The sequence below is a fragment of the Ailuropoda melanoleuca genome, chromosome X (assembly GCF_002007445.2).
Source record: "Ailuropoda melanoleuca isolate Jingjing chromosome X, ASM200744v2, whole genome shotgun sequence".
Lineage (NCBI taxonomy): Eukaryota > Metazoa > Chordata > Mammalia > Carnivora > Ursidae > Ailuropoda > Ailuropoda melanoleuca.
Window position 1 is genome coordinate 74,054,026 of NC_048238.1, and position 18,473 is coordinate 74,072,498.

An 18,473-nucleotide genomic window follows, 5' to 3' on the forward strand; every position below is an offset into this window, starting at 1 on the left:
GCCGGGGTAACTGTCAGCACGCACTCTGATGCTGAACCTGGCTCAGGCCTCCCCCAGTCCTCCCAGGCTCACGGGAGCACCTGCGCCCCGCCTCCTCTCCAAGGAGGTAAACTAAGCTTGGGAGAGTCTTCCCAAGTACATCTGCAGGGGAAAACAGAACATCCGGAACATTCCTCTGCACTACCTAATCCTATTGTGATTGCTTGATCCCTCCCCCATTCCCTGTGATTTTTTTCTCCTGTACTTCTTTGTCACTGCTGGCATATTTTTATGTGTTCATTTTTCAATGTCTTGTGAAGAGTACCTTGAACCCTTTGGAGAGTAGGTGCTATATAAATACAATAAAGCAATGGATCAGCAAAATGTCAACTTTCACAAGAGTATAGGTTTTACTATTTCTAATAGACCAACCCCTTACTCAGCACTAGCCTGAGGAGTAGGTAGGTGGTAAATTCCGAGGGATATCAAATCGATATATCGATCTCTCTGCTCTAAACGAGCTTCCCCACTTCCCGAAATCCCAGTTTGGTGGCACATATTTTTTGAAGTTGAGCCCTGCAGATTTCTTTTTTTCAAGAATTCCTTCTTGATGTGCAAATACCATGTGAGGGTGAGCAGACGGGTCACGATTTAACCTTAGTTCTGTTTACATTAACCCATCACTTCTACCAAACGTCTTTTCCACATTCCAGCTTTTTCCACGCTTTTGTTCAAGCTATTCTTCCAGAGGTGATGCTAAATAGAACATGAACTGTAGATATACAATTACCTTATATGTTCAACAGAGTCTCTCATCTGATATCTAAATTCAAACCTACTCATTCTTTTTTAAAACAATTTATTTTTTCCAATGTAAGAAGAATAACGGGTTTATTATAGAAAATTTGAAAAAGGCAGGAAGATAGCGAGAAGAAAAAAATATCAACCACAGTCCTATCCCCTAAGGAACCACCATTGTTGCCATTGTTGACAGTGTGGTCTTGCTCGTTCTTTAAACAAATGTTAATTTAGGTCCCATTTCTGATGTGATGCCTTCCTTCAACTTCCTCCCCCAGAACTTGTCTATCATGTTTGTGCCACTCACTTGTACCAGTTCGTTAACTTGGTGTGTGTATCCTGCGCTTCCCAAACTAGGTTGTTAGATCCTCGAAGGCTGCAACCGTGAATTAGACTCCTTAATTTATCCCCAAACACCCACTACATTGGACCCAGTATTTGCCGACTGATTTAACCTAAATGAATACAAACCATTTCAGAAAGGATATAAAAACAGGCCAAGTGACTACATCATGGAAATTAAAGCTTTCAGGTCACCTGGCTTGGTGACTATTGCTTTTCTGTTCCTGGAACTCCTGAAAGCCTGTTAACTAGCCTCCTTCTCCACACCAAAACTGAGTAAGAAGCAGACTGAGTGAGAGCCAGGATTTACTCAAAGATTCTCTATATAAGGCATAAAGGTGAGAGAAAGAGAGAGAGGGAGGGGAGGGAGGAGAGAAGGGGAGAGGGGGAAGGAAGGGAGGAGAGGGAGGGAATAAGAAGAAGGGGTGAGAAAAGAAGACAAGAGAAGAGAAGAGAAGAATAGAGAAGAGTAGGGCAGGGTACGGAAGGGTATATAGAGTATATAGTCCGGTGCTCAATCCAGTATGTGATTTGCCTCCAGCACCGTATACAGGATCCCATCCACTTGCTCTGAGTCAAACCCGATCTCACGAAGCTCCAAGTGAGGGAGGACAGAAGTAAGGAGATAGCTGACGTGGATACGTAGCCGCGTAAGCTTTGCCAAAGCCCTGTATGATGGAGTGAGGGGGCAGAAGAGATGACACGAAGTCATTAGCCAACAGAACAAAATGAAGCTCCTTAAAAACGGGCCTACATCTCTCAACACTGATTAGCTAGACAGAAAGAAGCAAGCACGGTGCCACCGAGCACAGGGAGGCTGACTGCAGCTCTCTAAGCAAGTCCTCGCTCCTTGGTGGCCTACAAATTAATTAAGGCTTCCTCCCTTAGCTACGGCCAGTAACTGGGGGTCCTAAGGGATGCTTCCCGTTAGCACTCACAAGCTGATAACTAAACCCTAGTAATTAACCTTTCTAGGTCATCTCCCTCTGGGGTCCGGTAGGAGACCTGAGCCTTCTGCAGCACTTCCAGGTGCGTCTCTGTCTCCTTCAGTTTCTCTTTGAGCTCCTGCTTTTCTTCCTTGGTTCTCTCCAGCTCAGCTTTCAGAATCTGGAATTCGGCTTGGCGATAGCCCATGTGTTTCTTGCTCCAATACAAGCCTTCTGTCTCCTGGGTGGTGTAGGTCACCAATTCACTCTGGACTTTCTTGAATTCAGAATGCCAGTGATTCCTCTCCTGTTCCAGCTCCTCCACCTGCAGTCCAAGAAACAGAAATTCAGTGACCCCCACATGCTAGGAGCGCGCCAAAGTGTGTCCCTAATACATTCACTCTGCAGTTCCTCCATACATGTTCCACTTAGGGGCCTTCTCGAGCCCCAGATCGGGGCGGGAAGCCCACTCAGGTTCATTCAATCTGAGACACTGCACAGAATGAGTCCATGGCTTCTGTTGTGTAAAGGCCTCAGAACAGGAAATCGTCAAGAGCCGCGACTCTCTGGTCTCTTGGTTAAAAAGGATCTCTTATTCCTAGTGGGAAGGTGTTGCCCTAACCTTTTGCTGGAACAAGTTCCGCTCAGCCAAAACACGTTCCAGTTTTTCTGTGGTTCTTTTCAGTTCTTCCAGCTCTCTTTGGTTCTTCGTCTTTGGCGTACTGCGACCTCCGCTCTCCTCATAACCTCGGCCCTTCTCCCCAGCGGCTGCGGCCGGGCTGGGAGCAGAGGCCATGGAGGGATAAGGCACCGGGCTCCAGGATTCCACCACCTTCCTCCTCTCGGCCAGCTCCTCTCTGTTAAAAGGGATCAGCTGAATGGGAGCTCCTGAATCTCTAACGCCTTTTGCAACACCGACAACAGCTACAAAAGGTCCCTTGTTTACTTCCTCCTTGTTTATGTTTGTGCTGCCTCTGTTAGATTCTTCTGCTACCAATCTTGGCATCTGGTCTTCTAATTCTTCAGGGAGCAGGGACCCCTGGTGTTGGTCTTGGGCCCCTGAATACAGGACTGACACCTCCCTACTCTGACTGGTATTCTTGCTTGCGTCTGGGTATTCTGGAGAAAGGTACGGTGGTGTGCTTCTCTCAGAACTGGATTTATCATGGCTGTTCTCCCCTTCTGGGTAGGTGACAGCTGCCTCAACCCTTCTGTAAGGGCCAGGCATGGAATAGTCTAGAGGAGGTGTTGTCATCTCATTCTGGAGCCTTCTTCGTTTCTCCACCGGCTCCTCTCCCAGGATCCATTTGTACTTACTGCAAGAAGAAGAGGGAATTAAATGTTAAGCTGTCCAAATACAAGCTAGCTATATTCTTATTGTATGGAGCCGCTCTCCAAACTTCCCATGTTAAAACTGACTCTAGCTGTTATCCACAGATCATTTTATCCATAGATCCACGGGTTAGGAAAATACAACTCTACCCCGAACTCCAAACCCTTCACTCATGCACCTTGCTGAGACAGCAACCAGTCTGAATGGAGAGATGAAATCAAAAGATATGAGAGTCAGTGTCTGGATATAACAAGACCCAGTTGATCTTGGTAAGAATTCTGAAAATAGGATTGAAACCAGCCTGACTTGGAAGTTTCCAAAATGCAAGGAAAGGCAGCAAAACACACACACACACACACACACACACACACACACACACACACACACATATACATGTGCAAAATCCCGTAACACGAGAATGGAAAAAAGGTCATAGAAAGCCTAGTAGAGTATGCGGAGGAAAGCTGAGCCAGCTTGTTAATTTTAAAGTGTCACAAAAACCTCCCAGTATCAAAGACTTAGGCACATTTTTTATATTGCAACAGAACACTATGCAGTTCCTTTGCCAGCCAACTGGATTGTGGCTATTGCCCATTATTCACTTGTAAAAGTTAATTAAAACACAGGGCCCTAGTCAGAAGTGGAATCGGCCAATTCAAGTCATTTCCCTCTTAGGGCAGAAGAACTCCCCTGTGTCAGGGCAAATAGGCACTCCCTCATTTCTTCAGGAAAGTGCAGGAGAGTAATCACAAATCGCCTTCCATTTCTGGCTGCTATACACACTGAGTGTTGAAGGAACTAATGAAATGACTGGTGCCCATGAAATCCACAGGCAATTTAAAATCTTGCCCCTGCCCCACTCATTTTTACCCCTATCACTATTTAGTTCTCCCTGCAGAAAACCCAGAAATCTCAAGGGAAAAACCAAATTTCAAATTTTCAATGAGAGTCAGGCATGTTATCTCTCAGCCACCTCACAGTATTTCAAGGCCGCCCACTTTTTTCTGCAAGTTCTGAGAACATCTGTAAGACATTTCAAACCTTAGCTTCTCACAGCACCCTGAAAGTTCTTCGAAACTAGTGTTCACCCAGAAAGAAAACTGGTCTTCATCTTAATAGGTCTTGCTGTGTCCACCTTAGGGGGAAAGCAAAAGTATTTAGGGGCAATGTGAGAACAAATGCATTCATCTAGAACATGCATAAAGGGCCACTGCAGAGGGTCCGTTTAGCTGTGGTACGTAGGAAGACAGTCAGTTTGGAGGTATGAAGGAAGGGTATGTGATACCACATAGCAACACCAACGTTTTATGAAAGGGAATTACAGTCAAATGATCTGCTTTCTCTTCGTCTTCCCACCTCCAAGGGTTCTGTCCTTATTTCTCTCCCTTATTTCTTTTCTTTTTTCTTTTTTTTTTAAGATTTTATTTATTTATTTATTCGACAGAGATAGAGACAGCCAGCGAGAGAGGGAACACAAGCAGGAGGAGTGGGAGAGGAAGAAGCAGGCTCATAGCAGAAGAGCCTGATGTGGGGCTCGATCCCACAACGCTGGGACCACGTCCTGAGCTGAAGGCAGACGCCCAACTGCTGTGCCACCCAGGCGCCCCTCCCTTATTTCTTTTCTTTGGTAATCTCATAAGCCTTCTTGGTTATACCCTCTGGTCATTCTCCCAGTCCTGATCTCTAGTACTGAATTTCCAATTGCCCAGCATGCGTTCCTTCCTGCCTGTCCCACTGGTGCTTAGGATGCAGAAAACTGGCCTTCCATTGTCAAGGTCAAACCTGTTCCCTCTCCTACGTCCAATTTGTGTTATGACACCAGCAAACTCTCAGTAATTTTATATAGTTCTACTACTATCAATACTCAGGTTCGAGCTCACGTTCCCTCTCCGGAGCTCTTGCGATGGCTGCCCCCAGTTGCCCCTTCTCTCACCTCCAGACCACCTGCTGCCAAGTTAACAATCTTCCTAAGGTGTTGCCCTGATTATGTTACACCCTTAATTGAAATCTTTATTTATTGCTCTCCACAACATAAAAGCTCAAATGTCTTAGGTTGGCATTCCATCCTGAAACGTAAGAAATGTTTACTGAGCACTTACTCTGCGCCAGACGGTGTGGTAAGTGCTTACTGCGTACGGTCTCATTCCGTCTTCCCAACAACCCTGACGTAAGTGGTGTGTTTATCTGCACTTGTTAAAGAGGATGCTCAGCCGCAGAGAAGTTAACTTTCTCAAGGTCATGTAGCTAGTCAGGGGCAGGGCTGGGACATCACTTGGCCCTAGCTTTCTCTCTCATTACTTCCCTTCAAAAACACCAGTTGAAAGAAATGCCCATGATTTCTCACGCTGCTTCTTTTGACTGGAATGCCCTTCTCACATGTCTAAGACTGGCTCAAATGCTACTTCTGAATTCCTATAGCACCTTAGCACTCAGTTATAATACGTATCACGCTTTACGTATTATGTGTGTGTGTGCGCACGCGCGTGTGTGTGTCTTGTAAGTTCCCTACTAAAGTACTGAAGGACACGCTCCTTGACAGAAGAGAGCTTAACTAACTGCGCTGGATGGGAAGGAAGGGACAAAACTTTGCACATAAGAGGAAATTCAAAAGAAACTGTTTCGTGATTGAGAGAAAAAGAAGTGGATTTTACTTAGTGGTTCTAGAAGTACTTACTAGTTCTGTAAGTAAAGGTCTGGTTCTTCCCTTTAGGGATTGATTGTTATTCCAGACCTGTATTCACTCATTTAGAAAGGACTAATTTCGGGTTTATACACCGTGAATTCTTTTCCAACTACATAGCTAGTTTCTTCTCATTTTTTTTTAAGATTTTATTTATTTGAGAGAGAGAGAGAGAGCAAGAGAGAGAGCACAAGCAAGGGAAGTTGCAGAGGGAGAGGAAGATGCCCCGCTGAGCAGGGAGCCCGAGGTGGGGCTTGATCCTGGGGCCCCAGGATCATGACCTGGGCCGAAGGCAGTGGCTTCAACAAATGAGCCACCCAGGCGCCCCACCTTCTCATTTTCTTTCTTCTTTTTGTCATCCTCCTCAATTGTCTGCCTGCAGCGGAGCCGGCTGGTATTCTGATAGGGGACTGCATCGAATCTGTAGCTCCATTTTGGGAATATTGTCATCTTAACATTTTATCTTCCGATCCATAAACACGACATGTCTTTCCATTTATTTAGGTCTTCTTTAATCTCATTCAGCGGTATTTTATAATTTTCAGTTTACAAGGCTTACTTGCACTTCTGTTAAATTTATTCCTAAAGACTTTTATTTTTGAAGCTACTATAAATGGAATCATTTTACTGTTTTCTTAAATTTTTTGGTGGCTATTTATTTGAAGTATGGTTAACATACAGTGTTATATTAGCTTCAGGTGTACAATATAGTGATTCAGCACTTCTATACAGTACTCAGCGCCCATCACGGTAAGTGTACTCTTAATCCCCTTTATCTATTTCACCCATCCCCCCACTCCCCTCCGGCAACCCCCAGTTTGTTCTCAGTCCGTTTTTTCATTTGATTCTTTTTTTTCCCCTTGCCTCTTGTTTGTTCTTTGTTTCTTAATTTTCACATGAGTGAAATAACACGGTATTTGTCTTTTTTTTTAATCTGACTTATTTCACTTAGCATTATACCCTCTAGTGTTGCAAATGGCAAGATCGCATTCTTTTTATGGCGATAAAAGTGTGTGTGTGTGTGTACACCACATCTTCTTTATCCATCTACCAGTGGACACTTGGGCTGCTTCCATATCTTGGCTATTGTAAATAATGCTACAATAAACATAGGGCCGCATATGATCTATTCAAATTAGCGTTTTCATTTTCTTTGGGTAAATACCAGCAGTGGAATTACTGGGTAATAGGGTAGCTCTATTTTTAATTTTTTAAGGAAGCTCCTTACTGTTTTCCAGAGTGGCTGCACCAGTTTGCATTCCCACCAACAGTGCAAGAGACTTCCCCTTTCTCCACATTCTCACCAACACCTGCTGTTTCTTGTGTTGTTGATTTTGGCCATTCTGGCACGTATGCGGTGACAGCTCACTGTGGTTTTGATTTGCCTTTTCCAGATGATAAGTGATGTTGACCATCTTTTCATCTGTCTGTTGGCCATTCGTATGTCTTCTTGAGAAATGTCTGTTCAGGCCCTTTGCCCATTTTTTAATCAAATTTTTTGCGGGTTTTTTGATGTGTTAAGTTCTTTCTTTATTTTGGATATTAACCCCTTATTAGATATATAATTTGCAAATATCTTCTCCCCTTCAGTAGGCTGCTTTGTCTTTCTGTTGATGGTCTCCTTCACTATGCAAAAGCTTTTTATTTTGTTAATTTCCACATATTTGTGAATTTCCCAAATTTCCTTCTGTTGTTGACTTCTACTTTAAGTCCATTGGGATTGGACTACATCCTTTGCATGCTATCAATCCTTTCACATTATTGAGGCTTGTTTTCTGGTCTAACATATGGTCTATCCTGGAGAATATTCCACGTGCACTTGAGAAGAATATAAAGTGTTCTATACATTTCTGTCAGGTCCAGTTGGCTCATGGCATTCTTCAACTCTTCTGTTTCCTTGCTGATCTCCTACCCATAATGGAAGGTGGGCCATTGAAGTCTTCAAGTATTATTGATATCTATTTCTCCCTTCCAGTCTGTCTGCTTTTGCTTCATATATCTGGGGGGTTCTGTTGTTAGGTCCACATATAGGTATAATTGTTATATCTTCCTGATGAACTCTGTCATTATGAAACGTCCCTCGTAATATCTAGTAACATTTTTTGTTGAAAGTCTATTTTGTCTGATGTTAGCTAAGCACTCCAGCTCTCTTATGGCTGCTGTTTGCATGGTGTATCTGCTTCCACTTTTCAACCTACTTGTATCTCTCAATCTAAAGCATATCTCCTGTATATTTGGATATTTTTTAAAAATCCAATCTGATATTTTCTGACTGGATAGTTTGAACTAGTCGTATTTAATGTTCTTATTGAGATGACAGCATTTACACCTGCTATTGAGCTTGCTGTGTTCTATATGTGCCATGCCTTCTTTGTGCCTTTCTTCTTCTACTGTTCCTCTTTTTATGTTATACGGATATTTTCTGGTTTAACATTTACAAATCTAACAACACATTGCTATAATTATTACCCTATGTAATGTTATGTCTTTTGAGAAAACTGAGAGAAGAAAGCAGAGCAATTCCATATTTATAATGCTTATAGAGTCTGCTAAATCAATCTTATTTTTCCATTTAAAATTTTCTTCCTTTTGTACTATGGTATTATCTCCTCACTCCAGTACTGCTTTGCTTCTACTCACCTCCTTTGTGTTGTTGCTGTCAAACATTTTACATCTGTGGATGAGTCCAACAATGAAGTTATAAACACATGTAAAATTATATACAAATATATACATACTGTTTTATGAAATTATTTAAATTAACTTAGTTAAGAATAGAAACAGGAGGGGCACCTGGGTGGCTCAGTCAATTAAGCGTCTGCCTTCAGCTCAGGTCACGATCCCAGGGTCCTGGGATGGAGCCCCATATCAGGGCTCCCTGCTCAGCAGGAAGTCTGCTCCGCCCTCTGCCCCTCCCCCCATTCTTTCTCTCTCAAATAAATACATAAAATCTTTTTAAAAAACGAATAGAAACAGGAAAAAATGCCATTAGATTGTCTTTTATAATGAATTAGTTACCATTGCCAGTACTCTTGTTTTTTCATGTGAATTTGCATTTGATTTTATCTGGTATCACTTGCTTTCAGCCTAAAGAACTCTCTTTAGTATTTCTTGAAAGGAGTTTAGCTAGAAACAAATTGCATCTGCTTTTGTTTACCTGGAAAATGTATTATTTCACCTTCATTTTCTTAAAATAGTTTTACTGGATTTAAGTTTCTTGCTTGGCACTCTTTCTTCTTCTGCTACCTTGAACATGTGATCCTACTGCCCACTAGTCTCCACTGTTGGTTGGTTGGTTGGTTGGTTGGTTGTAGTTTCAGAGGTAGAATTTAGTGATTTATCAGTTGCAAATAACACCCAGGGCTCATTCCATCAAGTGCCCATCACCCAGTTATCCCTTCCTTATAATGGCTGCCTTGAAGTCTTTGTCTGCTAATCCAACATCTGGGTCTCTTCAAGAGCAGTTTCTATTATCTGCTTCTTTTTTCCCCTATGTACAGGTCACACTTTCCTGTTTCTTTGCATGTCTCATAATTTTCTGCTGACAATTGGCTATTTTCATTTTTTTAAGGTTTTTTTTAAATTTTAAAGTAATCTCTATAGCCAACATAGGGCTTGAACTGACAGCCGCGAGATCAAGAGTTGCACGCTCCACCAACTGAGCCAGCCAGGCGACTTGACAGTTGGATATTTTAGGTAACGCGGTACAGCAACTCTGGATACTGCTCCCATCTCCCTGAGTGGTTGATGTCGTCGTTTGCTTGGTTGTTTACTTAGTGACTTGGCTGAAGGAATCTGAGCAGGACTATGAGGGGCTGTATACTGTAGAGGAAATAGATTTCTTCTTGGTTTTTCTCTCTTACACCTGGCAACCTAGGAGTCACCCCTGGGTCAGCAAAGGCTACTTTGTGCTTAAGCCCCCTCGGCCAGTTCGATTTTTACCCTTTCCCATTGGATGTACGTGTGGCTTGGAGGCTGCTATCACAGTTCGAGGACTCTGTTTCAGCCCCACATTCGGCCAGGTAGCAGCGACTTGGATTTTCCCTCTCTAATCACCTCTAAGAGGGCACAACTTTGAGCATGCACGCAGCCTTCCAGTCTACCAGGACATGTGTGATTTATTTTTAAGCCTGGTTTCCTAGGAATTGCCCCTGGGTCAGAAAAGCTTATTAATCGGCCAGTGGTTAGTCAGAGGCTGTGCTTAAGCCCCTAGTGCCAGTGAGGGCCCTGTCCTTTTGTTGTTTGATCTGTGTGAGGCTTGGGACTGCTTTAAAGTCCACCCCACATCCTAGTCTGATTGCTCCTGAGTAAATGGAGCCTTGTGCTTCCGCACAGCCTTCCTAATCCCAGGGCTAACTGTGATCCCAGGAGAGAGCTTTTTCTTTAATAAAGATTTTATTTATTTATTTGACAGAGATAGAGACAGCCAGCGAGAGAGGGAACACAAGCAGGGGGAGTGGGAGAGGAAGAAGCAGGCTTCCAACGGAGGAGCCTGATGTGGAGCTCGATCCCAGAACTCCGGGATCACGCCCTGAGCCGAAGGCAGACGCTTAATGACTGAGCCACCCAGGCGCCCCCCGGGAGACAGTTTTTTCAACCGTCTTTTTCCTTGGTTCTCTCTGTTACCAAACTTCCGGCTGCTCAGCCATGTCGCTTGTTGTAACGTGTATCATGGAGCTATGAGTGCCCTCTTAATGACTGCGCACCAAGATTTCCATTATTTTTGACAATGCTTTTATGAATGGAATTCTCCACGATCTGGTTCCACATAAAAGTCAGCTCCTTCCGGTAGAGCGAAGGAGTTCTTCATCTTTAAGGCCTCTTGCCCTGAGCAGGACCTTGGTGCCACCGTGCAAACGTAGCATAAAAGAAATAAAATTTTTTCTATGAATGTGGCTGCCGGGATGTTTTTCTGGGCTTGCTCCTTCAGGCATGAACCTCTGGCCTGTAAGCAAGCTGTGGCTGGAGCAATGGGAGTCCAGGACGGTCAGCATGCTGTCCTTCGGGGAGTGCTTCCACCCTGAGTGGGGGGTTAGGTGGGGGAGAGAGGCCTAGTCCTCCAGGTGGGCCTGGAGTAGCGCTTTTGCAAGACAGAACTAGGGCACACGAGAAATGTCAGAGGCCTGTCTGACCCAGGTGAAACCACAGCTCTAGACTGGGAGCTAGGGAAAGAGGGAGGCTGCGGCTTCTTGACCACAACCACCTGGACTGGAACTCCCTGAGAAGTGTTTGTAAAATACAGCTTGGAGGGGGATGGGAGCAAGCTAAATGCTGAAGACTCTTGCGGTTGTCTCTGAGATTTCATAGATTTTCTTGAATGAATGTTTATTTGCTGTATGCCTCTAGGACAATTTTCAGGAACTTCAAATGCTTGTTTTGTTTCATCTAATAATATTTTCCAGTTAAATGGTTATTTGTTGGTGGAAGAGTCAATCACATTCTTCATCTCTCCATTCTGGAAATCTCTCTCATTAAAATGTTAATACTGGCTGCTGAATCTATCTTATTCACTTATAAAATTGTTCTGTTTCTACCTTGTGTTTGTTGTTTTCAAATATTCCTTTAAACACATTAGAATGTCTGTCTTCCTCTCCTTCAACTATTACAGTGTAATTTGGATGGTCCCTTTTTGTTATCCTTTTAAATATCATTAGCCTTTGACATACAGTTTACTCAAGAGGTCTCTAAACTTCTAAATACTAATTCTCTCCTTTGTCCACATGCCACTGGATACTTTGGACCTTTAGTTTGTAACCACACATATGAAAGCTAGCACGTATTGGGGACACTTGCATATAGAACTTTGACTGCCATAAGCTCCTTCAGTTTTGATTCCATCACTGCCTTAGAACATTGCCTTTCATACAGCAAGTACTCAAATATATGCAGAATGAATGAACAAAAACACTATTTCCTTTAACAGAAATAAGCTAAACGATTACGCCTGCTTGCATCCTGGCTGAACCTATTCCTCACTGCGAGTCCTCCCATCCCCTTGGCTAGTTTGTGAAACTCACAAAGCTATTTCCAATGACCCTTTGGGGGCCCCTGCTAGGTCATATAACTTACCCTGCTTAAACTTCTAGAAAACTCTCTTGGGGAGTGTGGGCTTTATTTTATCTAGAGTTGGAAAGCTGTACTACATGACCCAAGGACCCTTATCCGCTTCAGGTTTTGATAATAACAAAGGAGACCTTTGTAACTCCTGACTAAACCTATTATTTCATTAACATTGTTTTACCAAGAAGACCCTGTATATTTTACCAAACTCTTGCGTACCTTCATTTCTCCTTATAAAAAGGCAGACTCTTTGCACTCAATCTGAATCCCCTTATCCATGTAGCTGAGAATGACATCCTCAGCTTACTGACCCTCCATAAAACATGACAGTAGCAACATCAATGAGCACGTCATCTCTTTCCCTTGGAAGAATATTATTCTCAAATTACAATTACACATGAATGACGCACTTTACCTGTCCTCTATAGCCAAAACCCAAATCTGGATATGGCCGGTTCCGTAAATAATTCATGCAGAAATCCCATTAAAGCCTGACAAAGTCTGCCACCCAGCGGCTGAACTTCCATACTGCACTCATCAAATACACACACAGACACATCAGCATCTGTAACCTCCTTCAGGGGACCAGAAACCACGCTAGGGTAACAAAGAAACACCGAAGAGAAAGCAAAAGACAGTGGCCACAGCAGGGAAAGGATAGCCTTCAAGAGCTATGACACCTTGAAATGCCAATGGCAATTTGGATGCGTGGTCACCTCAAGGAGATCCGGGGTAGAGAGGCAACAATGTGCTTCAAAAACACACAGCGTCCCTCCCCACCTACAATGGAAGTTGGAAAACTGTGGATGGGAACAGAGTCAAATTAGACTCAAGGCCCTGAGACTGACTGGACTATATTCTGCTGCACAGTACAATCTTCGAAACAGCTCCTGCCACAGGACTCCGACTTCACACCAGTTACTGAGTGTCTCCTAGCTCCCAAGACACTGTTCTAGGTGATCTCATACTGAGTCTCATTTATTCCTTTGGAGTGTTATTAGTGTCGCTCCTAAAATAGCTTACTTTTCCTCTTGGGACCTTTTGTTCATGTTCAGGGGGGTCATGGGGTTCTTCCAATGTCTACAGGGCTTAACTGTGGAAGAATCACAGAATAGGGGACTTGGACACATGTGGAGATGTTTGTCTACATGAGAAGCAAAAAGACCCGCCTACGAAGCAAGACACAAGGCAAAGAATCAGTACCACCGGGAAAAACCAGGAGTCGTCGTTTGTTTTTCCCATTAGGTATACCATTGTTTCTATCCTAAACTATATTAAGATACCCCAAATGAAGAGGGTCAATGAAAAGTTCACAGCCCATGATATAATAGTCACATCATTGATGACTGCAAAAGTTTCGACTTTTAGAGAGCAACTCTGTACCTGCCTTACGGTTTGGCCCTGCCAAAAGTGAGAAGCATAGTAGAGAGGAGAAGGCAAGTCACAATTAGGAGTCGTGAGTTCCAGTCTCATGGTAGTAGAGGGGCAGTCATATGTTTCAGCACTTCAAATACTCCTGTTATTTAAGAAAAAGAAAAGGTACGCTCCTTCCTGTTAGAAAGACTAACAAAATTATACCGACAAGGTGCCAGAAGGTGGACAAGTGAAGCCCAAAACTAAACTCATACTCACCACTGACTCTAGGAGACAATGAACTAGAAGGCTTGCCTAATGGCACAAACTCCTAATAGTTATCTTTTATATGTGGCCAACACGTGCTAGGCCTATGGGGCCCCACAGGACCTCAGTATTCCTAAACTTAAGGAAAGAAATAACGCTTGTCTATGTAACATTACCTTACATTTGGATTGCACATTATGCTTTCCAAAGAATTTTCACGTCCATTGTTTCCCTTAACACAGTTCCCAGCATAATGTGAATACATAATACATAAAAGAGTATTTGTCAGATGATTACCTCAAAAGAGACAGCCAGCCAGCCAGCCAGACTTGACATAGCACTTTTGTAATGCTGAAAAATTGCAAGTACACGCAACACACAATTCTATTACCCCCAAATCGTGTTTCTCCATCTGAGGTCCATGCCAGGCCTCAGGAGAAAAATGAACATGATAACCACCCTGACTTACTTTACAGGAAAACGGACCCCGAGGCTTACTACTGAAGACAGCCTATGTTTTCCACCCACCTGGAAAACTGAAAAACACTGGAATCCAGAGGCTTAAGCTGAAGAGAAGGTGTCCTGCTTTCTTCTCCGACAGATGGAGGCCGGCTAGGACTGTCCATTCCCTCATATCCAATTGTCTTACTGTTCAATTCATCCATATCTTGAATAGCAGGGATCTTCAGCGGATTAGCAAATACCTAGCGAAGAAAGAAGCGGTTCATAAAAATCCCAACTTCAAACAAAATACCAAAAGGATGACTCAAATCCTTCTGATGCTAGGAGAAAACACTTGGCCAAATAAAAAAGAAACTGGTTTCCTACACAAAACAAACAGCGCGCGGTAATGTACACTAGCCCACTGAACCCAGTTCGGTGATGACCTTGTTGGCTGGGCACCAACAGACCTCCCCAACTCACTTATTGGCTCCTAGAGTCATTCCACCCATAACACACACCCAGGCCCCCTAGTCACCGTCTAAATCTCTCCTGTGACCCAGTTTAAGGCAGGTGTTCACTCCTCTGAGATCTGGGATGCGGGCAGGGGTGGAGGAAATAAGCTTTGCAGCAAGTGTCACGGCTGGTTCTGGAGAAATGCATGCGAAAGACTAATGCATATTCACAGTGCACACACACGGAGACATGCATCTAGGATCTCGTGGGAGAGCCAGCTTAGGAAGAGAGTAGAAATGATGAAGGTGGAGGAGTATAAAGGGGAGGTAAACTGAATGAGGACAGGGCCGTCCCAGGAAATCCCCCAATCTCTAGATCAGACGATTAAGCCAAGACATGAGGGTATGAAACCTGTGTATTCATATGCCTGGGTCTCGGCAGGATGTCAGAAGAAGAATTAGTATTAAATTGCCTCTATCCTCACCAGTCTGACCTACCCTGATTGAGTGGGGGAGAGATGGATCTAACATGCTACTAGCAGAAATCTCTGGGAAAGAGGGTCAAGAGGAAAATCATGCAGAAAGGCAAGGTTGGGTGGGGAAGATACATGGGTGCTATGGTGGCTGTCAGGAAAGGAGTGTCCCTGAGAGGACGGCCAACCTTATTGCACCCTTCAGCGTCCGGAGCTGGGCAACCATGTCCGAGAGACAGTGCTCCTGAAAATTCAAAACAGCAGAGTCTTTATAAAGCCAGCCAGCCTGAAAGCAGGGATAGGGGAGGGGCACAGAGAACCACCCCTTCTTCCCAAGAGGAAGGAGGAAGGGATCACCCCTGAATCCTGGAAGAAAGGAGACTGAGGAAAAACCAGACACTCAACAGGAGCAGCCTGTATGAGGATGGAACACAACCCTGAATATTCCGTGACACTGAACGTGACATTCACACTGTCCAGAATCAGTACAAAATCCAAATCTGGGAAATAAAAGATTTGGCTCTACTACTTTTGGTGATCTGAACATCAGTAACAGCAGATCAAGGCAAAATCAAAAGATCCAATGGAAAAAAAGACCACCAGAAGAAATGGTTCGTTATTTCTATGCAGCTTTCAAGACTGCTGCTTCCTTCAGCCTACGTCCTTTGTTGGGGGAAAATTTCGTGTGAGAAAAGAAAGAGGGCAGATTGTCTCTCACCTGGTGGTTCTCATTGTCCACTGGCAGCTTCTTCTTCTCAACGGCTTGATCTCTAGGAGAAGATAAAAGTGCTATTTAGTTCCCTCATGGAATTTCTCCATCTGAAATGGATTACCAACTGTAGATTTAGGTTATGATGCTCCTTCCGAATTAGAAATGGTGTGGGCCTCACTGAGTAACTGAGGGTGCCTTCCTAAACTCTGCCACTGAAGAGAGAGGTCAAATGCCCCATCAAAAGGTGGGGGGAGAAGGTGAGAGACAGAAGACAATCACGAGTTACACACTCAGGGATGATGAGAAGGAAAAAGGAAATGGGAGAACAGAGAAGTGAGAGGGAAATCATTCAAAGCCAAGAAAGAAAAAAAAAATCATCACTCTTCTCAAAATTCCCCCTGTCCTGTTAGGAAGGGTCAGGCCCCTCTACTGTACCATCTAGAACCGTAGGTATACTCAACTGTTTCTTAGCTTTGCTCAAGTACAGGTCTTCATCGATGAGTTCTTGTTCCTCTGGAACAGAGCATCTCCTGCAGTACAGAGAAGAAATCATCTTTTGGAAACAAAACATGCCCTTCGGGTTTACCCTTTACTTTCCTTACAACTATGACAAGGTAGGTCCTAGAGGTTACAACTCTCTGACATTACAGAGTGCAGACTCCACCCACATTACAAGACCCGTGTGCCATGTGTGGATTCATTTTTTTAAAGATTTTATTTATTTGAGAGGGAGAGAGAGAGAGAGAGAGAGAGAGAGCATGTGAGCATGTGCACGAGCAGGTGGGAGGGGCAGAGGCAGAAGGAGAAGCAGACTCCCCTGCTGAGCAGGGACCCGGATGTGGGATTCAATCTCAGGACCCTGGGATCATGACCTGAGCCGAAGGCAGACGCTTAACGACTGAGCCACCCAGGCGCCCTCCATGTAGCAATTCTTACTTCAAGGCATACCATCATTTAATTATTTTTGGTGCACATATCACCTTTCCCCCAAGACATTCGAAGTCCTTGACAGCTACAAAATTCCTACGATGGTGGATGGCAAGAAGCATAATCTCTATTTTTCCACAGTGGATTTCAAACACAAGAGAGACCTGCCTGAGGTTCCATACAAAGAGATGACTACTAAGACTAGAACCTGGGTCTTTTGCCTCTTGTTTACAAAGAAAGTAATTCCCAGGGTGCCATCTAGAAGCATGAGAATCCCTAAACTAAGTGATGATGCCTGAAGAAGAAAATCAGAGGCTATGATAGAGGGAAGCAATAAGGGATTAGCAGCTTATGTTGTAAAAACAACACAGTGGAGACTAGGCAAAGAGGAAAGGAAAATTCTATAAATGGAAATACATCTGCTATATGTAGAGCCCAAGGAAGAGAATCTTAGGAGTAAACACTAAAAGGAGTACTAGAAAATGTATTCAATGATCAAAAGCAATCCTAGAACAAATAAACGAAAATTAGTAATAACTGGAAACCTTATGTTGTACCCACTTTATAAGGACTCATGTCCTGGGAGGCTATAGGCTATGTCTCCCGGATTAAAGTGTAAACTGAGAGAAGATCCAGGCTTCAAAGATGAGACTCCTAAGCACTCAGTCCCACATTCTAGTCCCGCAGTCCCAGTTACTGTCCAGGGAGAGGGGCTTAGGCACATCTGGAGATGGTGGGGGAATGCTAACTCACCACAGACCTAGGCCTCATTTACTTAATTTCCTCCATTTCAAACGTTTGTCCTAAAACGCATATATACCCTGTTTCAGCACCTTTTTTTCTATCAGCATTTATCCCACAGAAAAAAATATTAAGAAAGTCACAACTGAAGTGAAGCAGACGGAGTCATTATTGTGAACCTGTGTTGACTACTGAGTCAAACCGAAAATATCTGTTAAATTGAAATGCATGCTCACCGATATGCCAGGCAGTATCTGGATGTTAGATGCCACAAGGGACAGGTGAACAGACGGCAACAGGTACTACGACAGATTTAGGCAGAGGAAGGGGAGCACATGAAGAAAATCATCAACTCCGCCTGAAATGTAAAGCCCTTGTTCTCGAATAGTTTACAATCTCTTGAAGAGCCAAAGTATACACATATGAAAACCATCTAAAGAATACCAAACAGTATGCGAACAAATGTCAGGAGTTAACCACCACAGAAACCCAGCATAAAATCACTGTAAACCACTGTCACCAGGAGAAGCCTTACACAAGAATACGTCCGCTTCCCAGATGGATAGGATGTGGATAGGCAGATGGAATGCAGAAACTCACCACAAGCAAGTAGAATGACCCTACTGAGTAATGCGGAGGGAACAAGCATGGCGCGGGCAGGGGCTGCTGGAGCCACAGGCCTGCCTAAAGCGTATCATTTGTGTGAAGGTACAATGAAAACTAGGGCTGGACGTGTAGGGTGGGATCGGTTAGCAAGGGGCTTGGATGCCAGGCTGCAGAGTGTCGACTTGAGATAAAGGGTTTTAAGTGGGCCAAATGAGTACAAGGGAGTGGGGTTCCGGTTATGGAATGAGTTAAGTCCTGGGAATAAAAGGTACAGCAAGGGGAATACGGTCATTGGTACTGTAATAGTGTTGTATGGGGACAGATGGGAGCCACACTTATGGTGAGCACAGTGGAACATATACGCTTGTGAAATCCCTACG

General features: G+C 43.9%; 1 protein-coding gene across 3 annotated transcripts in view; it reads right to left on the minus strand.

Moving 5' to 3' along the window:
- Nucleotides 1-488: 488 nt before the first annotated feature.
- Nucleotides 489-18,473, minus strand: part of MORC4 (MORC family CW-type zinc finger 4) — a 49,369-nt gene continuing 31,384 nt past the window's right edge. Inside the window, exons 9-15 of one of the 3 annotated variants that reach the window (XM_034649468.1) lie at nt 17,724-17,789; nt 16,281-16,349; nt 15,826-15,877; nt 14,267-14,442; nt 2,668-3,361; nt 2,087-2,370; nt 489-1,787 (exon numbers count right to left, since the gene is read on the minus strand). In XM_034649468.1, coding sequence (XP_034505359.1) covers nt 1,634-1,787; nt 2,087-2,370; nt 2,668-3,361; nt 14,267-14,442; nt 15,826-15,877; nt 16,281-16,349; nt 17,724-17,789 — 1,495 coding nt within the window. In that variant the 3' untranslated portion in view covers nt 489-1,633. The remainder of the gene's footprint in view (nt 1,788-2,086; nt 2,371-2,667; nt 3,362-14,266; nt 14,443-15,825; nt 15,878-16,280; nt 16,350-17,723; nt 17,790-18,473) is intronic. The other 2 variants (XM_034649467.1, XM_034649466.1) reach the window with 2 other exon arrangements.